Source organism: Mastacembelus armatus, chromosome 4 (assembly GCF_900324485.2).
Source record: "Mastacembelus armatus chromosome 4, fMasArm1.2, whole genome shotgun sequence".
Classification (NCBI taxonomy): domain Eukaryota; kingdom Metazoa; phylum Chordata; class Actinopteri; order Synbranchiformes; family Mastacembelidae; genus Mastacembelus; species Mastacembelus armatus.
In genome coordinates this window covers 1,399,489-1,414,214 of record NC_046636.1, presented here as the reverse complement: position 1 = coordinate 1,414,214, position 14,726 = coordinate 1,399,489, and the positions used below count along the sequence as shown (strand labels likewise).

General features: G+C 49.9%; 1 protein-coding gene across 1 annotated transcript in view; it reads right to left on the bottom strand.

Moving 5' to 3' along the window:
• Positions 1-4,716: 4,716 nt before the first annotated feature.
• The window catches only part of mast2 (microtubule associated serine/threonine kinase 2), a 125,926-nt gene continuing 115,916 nt past the window's right edge, over positions 4,717-14,726 (bottom strand). The window contains 11 exon segments of the mRNA XM_026322992.1: positions 4,717-10,136; positions 10,138-10,455; positions 10,727-11,280; positions 11,568-11,755; positions 11,846-11,982; positions 12,174-12,296; positions 12,664-12,890; positions 13,029-13,280; positions 13,545-13,724; positions 13,844-13,980; positions 14,165-14,319. Coding sequence (XP_026178777.1) covers positions 8,862-10,136; positions 10,138-10,455; positions 10,727-11,280; positions 11,568-11,755; positions 11,846-11,982; positions 12,174-12,296; positions 12,664-12,890; positions 13,029-13,280; positions 13,545-13,724; positions 13,844-13,980; positions 14,165-14,319 — 3,546 coding nt within the window. The 3' untranslated portion in view covers positions 4,717-8,861.

Genomic DNA, 14,726 nt, shown 5'->3' with positions numbered 1-14,726 from the left:
TCTATATTTCCGCAGATATGCATCATACCAGCCCCTGAGCCGAAAACCAATATTCATATTTAGATGTTACTACTCAACAGGCAACGATCTGAACATGTGGAAGGTTCCTCCCTGTTGTTCCAGTCGCAGGATTTTCACTTTAAAAGTCCTTCAGGTTCTCCAGGATGTGTAGAAGCCCTGATGCTCCTATTTACTCTGTGACACCAGGAATTTGGCTCGTGGACTCTGGATGGTTGATCCATTCTGGTGTATGCTGCTGTCTGCTGTGTGTTTGTGCCCCCAAACATGTGTGGAGGCTCCTCGTATATATTTCAAGCTGTTCCTCCCTGCAGGCGAACTCCTCACTGCTCTCTGATAGAGATATCAGACACATCAAACAGCTCCTCCACTCGGAGATCAGAGACCAGCCAGGGAGGGAGGGAGGTTAAAAATGAACGGAGGAGTGGAGGGAAGTCAAAGATCGAGAGGGAGAGAGAGAGAGTTCAGATCAATGAAGGATGGAGGAGGTGGACGGTCGGAGTCAGAGCGAAGAAGAAGTCCACAAACAGGGAGGGAGGGAGGGAGGGAGGGAGGGAGGTGATGATGAAGTGGCCTCTGAAAAGCAGAATGAGATGTCTGCAGTTAAAAAAATGAATGAGGAGAAAAGACCGAACAAAGAGAAAGATGCTGCAGCAGCAGCCCCTGCAGGTCACAGGCTGAACTGACGGTGTGTGTGCAGATGTGTCATCAGCCTGTTAACAGCTGTTTGCACTAAACTCAGACTTTATGTTCATTGTGGCAGCTTGTTAGTCAGGACTGATGTGGAAAATGAGGATTATGACTCTTTAAATTACACGAAGACGTTGAAAACACTTTTTTCTTCTAAGGCCAGTGTATAAAAAAAGTGACCAAACATCCTGTAAAACATAAAAACATAAAGTTTTGCTCTTTGTATGACGTCACCAACAGACACACATGCTCCTCCCACATTTACCGCGCCCACCAGAAGTCGCCTAATTATGACACGTGTCGACGATCCACGTAGATTCATCACAACTGAACAATGTTCTGTGTCTTAGGTACCTGGGCCCAGGTGTGTGAACCAAGCCACTAGAACAGAGGCAGATCTGTGCAGGTATCTGTGTGTATGCCTGCGTGTGTGTGTGTGTGTGTGTGTGTGTGTGTCCCTCCCCAGGGCGTCACGTGGCCGTGCAGTGAGGACGGGATCTTTTATCTTGGCTGACATCTCAATCAATCAGCCAGACACTGATGGAGACCCAGGGTGCCCACACACTCCTCACACTCACACACACACACTCCTCACACACACGCACACACACACACACACGCACACACACACACACTCCTTTGTTGAGCAGCAGCCTCTTTGTTCACAGAGTCAGGTCTTTCCCACTGACCTGTGTGATGAGCTGAAATCCTCCATGGCCTCCTGTTAAACCTGCAGGGGTGAAATTATGTGAACGGGACACAAACATTTGCTCGACTGCTAATTTGCACTTGTGGTCCTGACACAACAGAAAATGACAAGTGTTAAGAAGCGTTTTCTAAGAGCCGCCTCCTGTTTTTGTTGACTCACGTATTGAAGAGAACGTGAGACGATGACGAGCACTGGCTTTGAGACGCTGAGGTTTCTGCTCTCACACTGAGCTGAACGTCCAGTGTGTGAAACGTCTCAACAGATCCAGCTGATCTGGAGTCTGTGCATCGACGCTTTGAGCTTCTCAAACCTAAGAGCCCCCACACCGATGAAAACTACAGCCCCACTAATGGCTGAACATATATTGTTGATTCGCTCCTGGATGCTCCTGGTTTCACTCATTTCTCTTATAGCAAACTAATATAATCTTTGTATTACTGAACTTAAGGTCTGTGTGTTGGTGAGAAAACCAAAGTGAAACAACATCGTGCAGAAATAAAAACTGTGTGTTTGTACCTGGACACTGAAACTTTTTATATTCAGGTTCTGTTGTTTTAATAAAAAAACAGCTGATTTCATTATTCTGTATATTTAACATTAGTCTCCAGCATCCTGAACAACATTTCCCATGAGTCTGTGCCAACCACAGTTTAAAGGTCAGCAGCCTGACTGAGTCCAAGTAGTAACAGAGTATTTTTATGTTGTTGTATAGACACTTTTACTCAGGAAAGGATCTGAACGTGTATTTACTGCAGAGGAAGAACTGATCAGCAGAAGGAAGAGGAGCACCGACTCCTCCTGGTCCAACATCGATTTGACAACAATCCGTCTCCGCACCTCCTCGCACTGGCAGCTATTTCATGCACTATTAGTCTCATAGGCATCATCATCATCATCATCTCAGGTGTGGGACAGACGCTACAGGAGCCATACATCAGCCACAACAGGCCTCATTAAGTACCTGGCACCTGCTACCTACAGAGACCAATTAAAACACAGGGAGTAATGGGATGCAATCTCTCTCTGCCAGGTCTGAACCAATCAGCAGCCAGATCTAATTACTGCGCCTGCTCATTAATGACGAAGAGGAAGTCGAAGTAACTTTGTGGGGGGGGGGGGGGGGGCAAGACGAGCCTCTAAAGCAAAGGTCACTATGGAAGAAAGACATGGACACAGGAAGCAGCTGTCACGGCGTTTCATACAGATGTTTGTACATGTGGGACGGACAAGCAGCTCAGCCCAGTGTGACGTCAGACAAACACCTGGAAAACCTTCAGGCCACAGTATAGGTCCTGGACTTCAGTCCAGGTGTGAGGTGTTGGTACTTTACCTGAGTATTTCCATGTTGTGCTACTTCACAACACAATCCAATCAATAATTATCACTAATTATCAATAATTAGACTCCAGTAATGTCAGATATATCATTCATGTTTAGCACCTGAACACACACACACACACACACACACACACACACACACACACACACACACAGAGTCCAGTTTTCTTGTTGGACAGGTGACACGTGACTGAGCCCAAATAGGAAGTCAATATATTTGGGTCTCGTTTCCTCCAGTCCACTCTCCCCCATCTGTCCCCTCCCCCCCACACAGCCTCCCCCTCCTCGGAAGCCTGGAATGAATCTGGTCACTCATGTAGATCCGTGTCAGAGCCAGGCGAGGCTGGCAATTCATCACCTGCGCTGGCTGCCTGTCGTTGTGTGTGTGTGTGAGACGGCTGCTGTCAGAGCTCCTCAGCACCACCATGTGCGCCTCCACCCCCCAGGACCTCCAGTAAAGACCGCGCAGTCCCTGCGCCTCGCTCCGCCCTGACAGCTCCCCGCGGACCCCTGGGTGGACGCAAAGAAACGAGACAGGGACAGAGGGTGGGGAGGAAGGGTGGTGGTGGTGGTGGTGGTGGGAAACCCAATTACCCCAGAATGCAGCGCTAGGTGGTGTTTAAAGCAGCCCTGACCCCTGACCTGAGCAGCCCAGCGGCAGCAGAGGGAGAAGCTGCAGTAGCAGGAGGAAACTAATGGAGCTCCATTTTGACCCGCGGCAGATTAACCATTACCCCCCCACCCCCCTCCCGTAAGTGCACTGCAAGCCTCGCTGAAGCTGTCTCTGAAGACCATTAGAGGCCGGAAACCTCCCGCAGAGACGGGGAAGGGCAGCGGACACATCCAAAGCGCAGCTTAACTCTGGGTGAAGCCACTTTACTGAAAAAACGCAGAACTGCGGGCAAAATGAGTTTGGCCGTAATTTACTGCCACTTTTCTGCTCAGCCTCGTTCTCCCGGAGGACACCGGGACGTGATGAGAACAAATGACTGAGAATCAAATGTCTGGCATGAGCCGGGGGAGGCAGGGGCCAATTTAACATCCCATTTATGAGCCGAGAGACGTGAGGAGCAGTTTGAGAGGAAAATACTGTTCCTTCCAGACACACTGTAAAAAACTCACCTCAGGTCTTTTCTGGGAAAAGCTTAAGGCTCCAGCTTTTATTCCTGCAGGCCTGAGGATTTCCGCACACAGCACTGAGCACTGGGACCATTACCACCAGTGAGTTATGATGGTTTTAGGCCTGAAAAACTCAGGACGGGGTGGAAGAAGACCCAGAAGTGAAGCAGCAGGATCTTAGATGCTTGTGCCCGTTTCTCTCCTACATCCCAACAATCTGTGATAAAAGTCTTTCCTGGGAATATGTTGATGTTTAATGATGTTTCTTAACACATGAACACATGACCTGGTTTTCTAATCATGACGCAGATTTAAAGTTTTTTAAGACAGAAAATAAAACTCAGCTTCAAAATAAAAGAAGATCCACGGGCCGTCCTAAGGATTTTACTTCAAGGTTCAGATGACGTGAACAAAGAAACCGTTAATTTAATTAATGTCAGGGTTTGGCTTAGTTTAGAAACTGGCTCCATGACAAACATCAACATGAAACACTTGACTCTTGAAAAGTTCATTTACTCCAAAACCAAATGTTGCTTCAGTTTTTAATGGGTTTTAACCATGACCCTGTGTGGTAACTGACGGTGGTCTGTAAAGACTGTCTCAGACTGGAAGGACTCCCTGAGACCTTCCTCAGGTGTTTTGTTTTGCAGTGCAGCAGCCTGAGGCACAGTTTAAACCCGGGGCCAGTTATCAGTCATGGTTTTGGACTTTATGAGTTCAGTGGAAGAAATGGGAGCTGCTCTAATGTGAAAAGCATGATGTGCCACATAAAAGGTGATGATGAAGCAGAGCGAGAGAAGAAAACATCATAAAACACAATCAGCACATCGCACACTGAGCCGTACATAAAAAAAACCTTTATTATTGTTGTAAGGTAAGATTGACAACAACATGCTTTTACCACAATAAAAAATAAAAAGATATTGCACTGGTTTTACTCTAGCAATGTTCTCCTCTCTCCTAATGTCTTTCTCAAGCTTTTATGGAGCACAGCTGAACCTTCCTCCTCCTCTTCATCACTCTTTAGAGACAAACACACACACACACACACACAGCTTGGAAATACTGCCCTCATCTGCAGGAGTCAAGTCAATAAGTCAGTTTGTGCAGCCCAGCGGCGCCGCGCTGATCCTCCTCCAACACACACACACACACACACACCAAACAACAGACTGGAGCTCATGTCGTGGTAAAGCTGTTTCACAATGTGTGTGTGTGTGTGTGTGTGTGTTTTAGTGGTAACAAGGCTTCACCTCGTCACAGCCCCGGGTCACATGGGTCACCAGAGTCTGAGCAGGTGAATGTTTCTGTCCGAGGGACGGAAGCTCGTTAACGACAAAACCACGACTTCTGCTCAATTATTAGGAATCTGACAGCGAACGGAGACAGAACCTCCAGCACAAAACCTGAAACCCTGAAGGTCGTTAGTGACAAACACCGGAACATAAAAAAACAAAACGTAGCGGTACTAAGTCTAAGTGGTTGCAGGAACAGAGCTGTCTATGCAAAACTCTGACGTCTGAGCATTTATTTTGAAAATCTCCTGTGTTTCCTGCACATTGTGACCAGCTGCTCGGTTAAAAGCGTTGGCTCGGTCAGTCAATCTGCCGACGTGAATCTGGGACAAAACTACTGGTTTAGAACAGGAAGAACATTTGAAAAGCTGTTGATCAGTCGGAGGCAGAAATTTGTTTGACATTAGAGATTTAGCAGAATTTGAGCATCTTTGTACAGAGAAAACTCAGGCAGCTGGTGTTTCTCATGACAACCAGCCCTGATGAAAGTGAGTGCGCTCTCAAATCCTGAGGTTCAAATTGATTCCTGGTTCAGCTTGACCTGGTTTAATGAACATCCACAGTGGAGTGTTTGGTTTGTGAGCCTCAGCCACAGAGCAGCAGAGGTGCATGATGGGTAAACAGAGGCTGGGGGTCAGACAAACTGCAGCGGTGACGGGGCCAGGACAGGACAGATGAGCCTGAGGGAGGCTGTGCTGCTGCTGGACGGCCTGACCCTGTGTGTGTGTGTGTGGCTGCAGATTAATGACTTCACCGGGGACTCTGACACACACTTCACTCTCTGGCAGATGGCTGCACCATCATTTTTACACTCAGGAGAAGGTGTGTGTGTTTCTAGTGCAGACGGTGAAACTGGCACCACTGGATTAGATGGCCCAAGTATTGATCTGTATGTGTGTGTGTGTGTGTGTGAACCAGCTGTTCATGTACTATTCATAGGGTGACCAGCTGAGAGCAGATGGGCTGCACTGTGCATGATTACACACAAACACACTCGGGTTCTCATTACACAGAGAAAATCACACCTCCAGTGCTTCCAACACTGATATGGAAGATTTTTGGTGACAAAACCACTGAGGCAGAACCAGATCTCCAAACCTAATGAAGCCGTCTGTAATTAATCTTGAATCAATTAGTCAGAGCTGGACAGCACACACGGACTAATCGTTAATATACACTGGTACAGATCTGTGACAAGATCAAATTCAGCTGCTCTAGTTTCAGACTTTAAAGTACCAACAGGTTCAAATCTACTTAAGCACAAGTGTCATCATGTGTTTTAAACGGATGAAGGAGCTGATTTAACCAGATGAGGCTTCGTTTCCACGTGAAAAATACAAACTGTCACAGCTCAGAGCAGGAAGGTCTGTGTGTTGGTTGTGGGTCTGGTTTTATCCTCTCTAAAGGCTTTTAGCCTCAGAGATGAGCACATCCAGGTGTTTTATCATCAACCACATGTTTCTCGGACTAATCTACAGACAGAACTCACTCACGGTTCTGTCCATGTGCTGAGATGTTCGGGTTCTGTGTGAGAACAACATGCAGACTGACAAAAGTTATTCTGCTGAAGTCAAACAAAACAGAGCAGCAGTCTGAACTCATTAGTCAGCAGCACGGGATAATCCTCAGGACGGGACAGCTCCGACGACAGCGCTGATCTGTGTGTGCACACACTTTGGCAACGTGCACGACCGTTCCCTCCCTTCTGACCACAGGCGACCTCTTTACCACACGGGAACATGTTAACACACCACATCACGATGAGGAGTCACCTAAACACCTTTTCCTAGTCTGTCAGAGGAGGCAGCAAAACAAAACATGAACATGAACAACATGTAAACATAGCACAGGGGTCGTCAGTGTCAGTGTCCACTGATCTGAAATCAGTGACCACTGTCTCTCCAACGGTGGAACAAGCTCAGCAGAGACACAAACACCGAGGGAGGTTTAGTTCATCCTGACCTCACGAGAAAACCATGACTGGACTCGCTCCGGGGTCAGGCTCCACGTGAGCGTGGACTACGTGCGGTAGGAATCAGGGGCGTCATCAGGACAACACGCGAGAACGTGAAGTGGTAAATCCAAGAAAAAACAAACACACAAAAACAGGAATTGAACAGGATAACTGCATTTTTGAGTCAGTGGCCAAACCTCCCGACCAGCTTTCCTCTTAGTGAGTTTTCTTAAATCAGACAAACGAGATAAAAGTTTGTGCAAAGCTTGATGCCCGACAGAGACACACACAGGTAGCAGAGTCCAGAGTTAACCATAAAACACACACACACACACACACACACGCAAACGCAAACACACTCGGTATAAAACAGTTACACAACAGAACGTTAAATATTCGTGTGTGTGTGTGTGTGTGTGTGTGTAATACATATATATTTACACACACACACACACACACACACAGATAGCCATGCATAAATGAACAAACGCTCTCTCTCCCTCACACACATATACAAAGTAAAATGTCACAACTTTACAGGATTAGAGGCAAAAACACAGCAAGTTGGTCCAGATACGACATAAAAGCTTCAGCCTTCAGAGGCTGACGGGGCCAGAAATAAACAGGTGGTGGTCGACTGCGTCAGTGTTTGTGTAATAACCACAGTCGGTGTCAGAGGTCTGAACCAGACGCCTGGACCAGTAGGATCAAGTCAGTATTTAAATCCTTAGCTTTATTCCTGTGTGTGTGTGAGAAACACAGGAAAACAGCATCTAAATGAAAAACACACCCCACACACCTGACTGACTCCAAGTCCAGCAGCCAGAGCAGTGACTGATGTGTGAGCATGCTAATGCTAACATGCTAACATGCTAGCTTTAATCCAGCCATCCATCGGCTACTTGCTAGTAAAAAAAAGTGTTAGCATGTGTTAACAACAGAGTTGGGTGTTTTCAAACCTGAAACCAAAATGAAACCTAAGCCTTAGCTGGTTAACTCACTGTTAACTCATTTAAAACAGGTTTAAAGCAGGTGAGCTAATTTGGAGTTAGCTGTTTACTTTCCACGTCTCTGTCCGTGTTCGGGGGCTACAGCTCCTTTGCCGCAGCCCTGCAGAGTCAGACCAGCAGGGACCACAGCGGAGGGAGAATTTAATTTGGCCTGTTTATCTGGATGCTGAGTGCACAGTGATGGTGCATGTTGACTCTATTAAAGCCCTGTAATGTAGTTACACACTCTGCTGCTGGGACACACTCTTTCAGGTGGACGTGTTCAGATCTGTGTGAAGAACATGCTGCAGACTCTGCTGAACATCAAGGTGAGCGTCAACGAGGCAGACAGGTGTGTGTCAGTGTGTCTACATTTTAAACTCTATGTGCACGGACCACGAGCTCTTCATTTCTAGCCCCGTACATGTTTGCAGAAGGAGAAAGAAAACGACCTCTTGCGGCGTTTAGTCTGAAGCGTGAACCGAAGTGTCCGGACACCAAAGTAACTCACACAAACATAAAGAGCACAGCTGGAATGGAACTAGGACTACTGTACCACATCTGTCTCTGCTTCTGTTAGAGCTCTCTGCACCTTTGTTCTTGCTCTGAAAGTCATACTCTCAGCTTAGTGCGAAGTTGCTAATGTGATGTTTTCTTCCAAACATGCAGTTCGTGTGAGATTCCAAACATCGGGCCAGCACTGAGTGGTGTGATCTCTACTTTGTGTTCTGGTGCTTTTTGTTTGGCTGCTACGTCTTCTTGCCGCTTGCTTTGTCTTGTTGCGAGGAGACAGACATGGCGGTGGCAGCAGGTGCTGGCTGGACTTCAGAGCTCTTGCGCTGTGGCTCAGATGCCGCAGAGACTGGGAGGCCTGCGTTGAAGGCGGCCTGGGCTGCTGCTGCTGCTGCACTGGGCCGCTGTGTAGACGCAGAGGCGGCAGCGTGCTCCCTACCTGCAGACCCTGATGCGGCCCCTTCCGGGACGTCCTTGCAGGATGGTGGTGCCGGGGCTGCACAGTCTTTCTGAGTGAAGGCTTTGGCTGGTCTCTGCAAGGTGGTCGGTGAGGCAACCCGCTCAGTTTTCTGCCTGGTCGAGGACAGGTGCGGTGACTGAGGGGCTGCGACCTGTTTGGAGGCAAATGAAAGGGGGTCAGTATGTGGGACTTCTGGGGTTCCTCCTCTGGATGGTTTCTGGTCCTTTGTGCTCTTGTCTGTAGCAGAGCTGAGTTTGACAGGACCCAGAACGCTCTTGGCTACTGTTGCAAGCTGGGACACAACTTTATCCACCCCGCTCTCAGAGGGTGGGACAGGGGAGCTTGAACTTGAGTTGGAGCTCGAAGTGCACGAGGACGAACCACTCAGACTCGCAGCAGCGGCTGCGGCGGCAGCACACAGCCTCCGGTTGTCTGCCTCCTTCTTCTCTTTGGGGATGCCTGGGGAGGAGCAGGAGGTGCGGGGAGGATCTCGGCCGTCAGTGGTTCTGCAGTCTGTAGTACCTGCGGAGGTTCTAGTGTCTGTGGTGTCCGTGGTAGTTCTGCAGTCAGGAGCATTTGTAGAGACCGGTGCAGAGGGGGCAGTGGCTCTGGGGCTCTCCAGAGTTCGGCTCTCAACTCTGGGCTCTGAAGGGCCAGTCTTCCCCCTGAGGGCCTTGGAGTCTTGTGGGGGACTTGGCTTGAGGAAAGTGTCCTTGCTGACTGAGATGAACGCACTGCCTGGAGTAGAGAAGGGAAGGGGGCTCTGAGTGGGTCTGGTGGCACCACTTGGCTCCAGAACTTTCTCGTCTTGTCTTGCACCATTTTCTGTGGATGAGGCAGAGCTCCCGTTCTTTCCTCCTGGAGAGGCGACGCTGAGACCAGACTTGGCCTCTGTAACGGAGGGGAGGGTGTGCGAGGGAGTGGGCCTGCCCACCTGTGAGGGCCCTGTGTGGGTGAATGTGGCGTGGGGGGTGGAGGGGGAGAGGCAGAGGGACGGCAATGTGCCTCCAGGGCCTGTTCTTACAGTGGTGGGCCTCAGCAGGGGGGGGGGGGGTGAAGGTCGCGCCCCTGCGTCCGTCCTGACTGTCCTCTGAGCCCTCATCTGTCTCGTCCTCAGACGAATCCACCTCGTGGATGGCATCTTGCTTCTGCAGCGATTCCCTCCGTTCCGCTCTGTCCTGGCGAATGGCGGACAGTTTGTCCTTCAGCTTGCTCTTCCCAGGGGGCAGGCCCAGTGAGCCGGACACCGTGCCGAGGGCCCCGTCCCCTTCCTGACGTCCTAACTTCCTGGACGAGGAGGAGTGTTTCTGCAAGGTGCCCTTCTCCACGCCGCGCCCTGCAGACGACAGCAGTCCCTCGCTGGCCGACTCCTGAAGGTCATAGAGAAATTTCATGAGTTTGGATGTTCCTGCAGCAGGACGTCAAAATAGGTTTGACCTGAACTGTCGCCAGAACTCTGGGTTTAATATACACTAAAGCTCTGAGTACTCAAGGTTGTATTGTCACTGAGGAGGAGGCAAACACCTAAATGTTTTCTAACATGTCAATAACATTTAACATTTCGATCCTAATTTAAGACATTACAATTTTCAAACAGTGGTAAAGAAACTATTTGTGTCGCTGTGAGGGTGAACTCTTTACCTGGAGGCTCTGGAGGCCCTGCTCCCTCTGCAGAATCTCCTTCTTAAACTCTGAATGTGAGATGTCCAGACTGTGTTTACGACTCCCCACAGCCGCTCCCACTGTCAGCTTCTTCTCCCCCGCTGCTGCCACCCCAGAGGGGGATGAGGGGGTGCTAGAGAGGGAGGCGGCTAGTTTCTCAGCCGACTGCACCCTCTTGAGGAGTGGAGAGCGTGGAGGCTCCGCACTCTTGGGTCTGGATATCTGCCTCACGAGGGGAGGGGAGGAGTGGAGCTTCACAGGGAACGACTGGCCCACGGCGGCCTGCCCCAGGGCGTGGCTGGGCAGCGGGGAGGGAGAGCGCTGTGGTGAGCTGCTCTGAGGGGTGGGTGAAGGCGTGCGGGCCAGAGGGGAGAGGGGGATGTTGCCGGCAGACTTGCGTCGGGGAGAGCGGTACTGGCGCTGGAGCTTTGGAGCGAGGCCGTGCAGGGAGCTGGGCCGGATGTGGCCGGAGCTCGCCGGGGAGTTTGGGACGCTGGAGCTGGGAGAGCTGCTCTGAGATGAGTTCCCACCCACTGTGGGGCAGAGAGGGAGAACGGTGATGCAGCACAGGTGTACTGACAGACTGGCATCAGACTCTAACCTGTGTTTAACATGGAGGTACATTTCACACGACAGCTAGAAGCTGTAACGTTACACTGTGGAGAACTGCCATTAGTCAGACATGAGGGAAACAGTTGCTGTCTGAAGATGACACCTCAGGCTCCTGTGATGATCAGTTTTCACTCTTCTTACACTGTTTAGACGACAGCAGCACCTGTTCACAAGATGCTATTAGAGTACAGATGAGTCTGTGTCTCACCTGAGTGGGCGGAGTCTGGTATGGACCTGTAGCCCTGCGTGGGGCTCCGTGGTGACAGGTTGTGCGTCGGTGATCCGGGGCCGCTCTCCCCAGACGACAGGGAGCGGTTCAGAGAAGACAGACTGCGGCTGGTGTGGAGCAGCGACGCCTGCTTGGTGATCTTCCTGAACAGAGACGTCTTCTTTTTACTGCGGGGGGAAACACACACAGAAAGTCAGCGACTCACACACACACACAAAACACACGTTTCATGTGACACACGTGTGTGTGTGTCCCACCTGTCCTGTCCCTCCTTGCTCTTGGTTTTCTTGTTGCGTCTCGCCATCTTGGACTTGTGGCTCGTTTTTCGTGCAGGACCGACTTTGATGGACGTGTTCTCAAACGGGGTGGCAGAGATGGAGACTTTGGCACCGCTCTGACACACACACACACACACACACACACACACACACACAGACGATTAGAGATATGTTTTCAACTTCACTCAGTTACTGAATTTAATAATATTGTCATAATGATGTTTAACGTAAGTGAACACAGTTTTATTTTGGATGTCGTGCAGTGTAAACTGCAGCCATGTTACTGAAAAAGTTTATTTGCCTGTACCTTCAGTATGAGCTCCACCACCTCAGTGTGAACCAGACCGTGGACCGGCTCTCCGTTCACATGGGTGATCAGGTCGCCCTTCCTCAGCCCCGCCTCGTGGGCCGGACCGCCGTCCTCCACGTGCTGAGAGGGGAGACGGAAGGGGGACGGAAGAAAGGCGAGGAGAGAGAGAGAGAAATGAAGAGATGCTTGACAACAGAAGTGAAGTGAAATGTAGGGTGACTGGAATGACACCCCTGGGCCCACCCTGTTCTTTTGTTATGCACTGCCACCTTCTGTCAACACCAAGAATCCCAGTTCACTGCAGCCACACCGACACTAATATACAGTGACTCCCAATCAACGCGGCTCAATAATAAGAGTCTAAACTGGTAATAAATTTTATCACCACTAGTCTTCATACTTTTACTTCACCCAGGAGAAGTTTGTTCAAAGTTAAACCTTCAAACCTTTCAGTTAACATGTGGCCACATCTGCACCGTGGACTCACCCAGACCATGTGGTGCACGGTGTAGATGTCCGAGTCTCCCATGTAGACACGGATGGCTCTCAGCGTGAAGCCGTACTTCTTCCCCGATCTGTGGATGATGATGGCGGGTTTGGCGTTGCTCACGGCGGGGGACAGGTCCCGGCTCGGGGAGGAGTCTCGCGACGATGGATTGGACGACAGCGAGTGGGGCGACATCGGGCTGGCCAATGGGGAGGCTCCGTGGTGGTCTAAAGGTGGACAAAGGAAACAGATTATATCTGTGTTCCCTCTAATGAAGGAATACTATCCTGACTTCCCTCCCCAGTGTGAGATGGCACAGAAACAGGTGACATGTGGTCCTGGCGTTAGCAGGCTGAAGCTCTGACCTGCAGGGATCATCAGTGACAGCGTGGTGGCAGAGGCCGACTTGATGACCTTGTTAAACGGTCTGGAGCTCGGGGCTGACGTATGCTTGTCTGTGTCTCCTGAAAGCAGCCGATGGCGAGCCCTGCGAGCCGCCAGGTCACTGATGGCCTTCGGAGTCGATGGGGAGTCACTGTCCCCTGCGCTTTTAGCAGCTGCACCGCTGCCACCATTACTGCCGTTAGCACGTTCACAGGCGTCACTGGAGCTGCCTGCTGCATTGACAGAGAACGGGAGAAGAAAAGTGAGGGAGAAGGTCCATTTTCCACTGCGTCAGAACTGAATACGTCAGAATCGGCAGATCTCAGTCTATAAAGGTAAAGAAGCTTAAGAGGGAATTTGTGCAGAAAGTCTGAAAGTGATTTCAGGTGTGTGGCACAGGAAGAGATAGAGACTCATGGATAACTGCTCTTTTCCCAGCAGATTACCAGGGAAGTGCCACAGTCAGCATATGGGGGATCAGGGTGTGTGTTACTGACGTGTGAGCGTGGCCTTGCTCAGCGGGCTGGAGGTGGAGCTCGGGGTGGTGGGAGACTCGTCCAGCCTCAGCTCTCTCTCCACTGGGATCTCTGGGATGGCGAGGGGGAGCTCGTCGCTCCGTGGACCCCTCACCACACTGGGGCCCAGCAGGCTGGGACTCTTACGGCTTCCAACTACACCTGACACACAAACAACAAGCTGAGTTGGGACCCAGAGGTGCAGCTCATTATATAAATTAAGCATTTTATGAACCTGGTCTCAAAGTGAGGTTTGCATGTGGCCAACTAGCATCTTTTACCTCCTTCCTCCTCAGAGGAGATGGCAAAGCGTGGCATCTCGATGATGGCGGAGCAGCAGCGTCTCCGCACCGTCAGAGGGGGGCTTGAGTCGCTCTCTGTGTGGGACGACTCCGACACCGACAGGCGCTTTCGCAGTCTGGAGAGGGGAAGGTGAGAAAGATCAGTCGTGTGCAGCTGCAAAATAAAACTGAAGACAGTCCCATCCAATCTCTAAAAAAAGCAAAGTGAGCAGTTTATTGTTGTCGATAAAAAAAATCCTCCAAATGCATTTTAAGAAACAAAAGATAAAAGCTCATGAATGATGAAGATGAAGAGCTCACATCTCTGGAGACCCCACCAGCCAGGACCGATCCCTGGACTTGAGTCCACTCAGGCTGTCGATGCGATCTCCTCCTTCCTCACTGAGGCTGCGTTTGGTGGGGGGAGGAGTCCTCTTCTCCTCGTGCAGGGACAGACGCTCCATACTGCTGTACACCTGCACACAACACACACATGGTCGTCAATGTATGTGATGCTTTTAAATCTGATATCACCTTATTCCACTTATATATATATACACAGTGGATATAAAAAGTCTACACACCCCTGTTCAAATGCCAGGTTTTCGTGATGTAAAAAAATGACAGCAAGATAAATAATTTCACAACTTTTTCCACCTTTCATGTGACCTATAACCTGTACAATGTAATTGAAAAACAAACAGAAATCTTTTAGGAAGGTGAAATAAAAATAAACAACTGAGATAATGTGGTTGCATAAGTGTGCACACCCTTTTATAACTGGGGATGTGGCTGTTTCCAGATTTAACCAATTACATTCAAACTCATGTTAAATTGGAGTCAGCACACACCTGTCACCAATTAAAGTGCCTCTGATCAACCC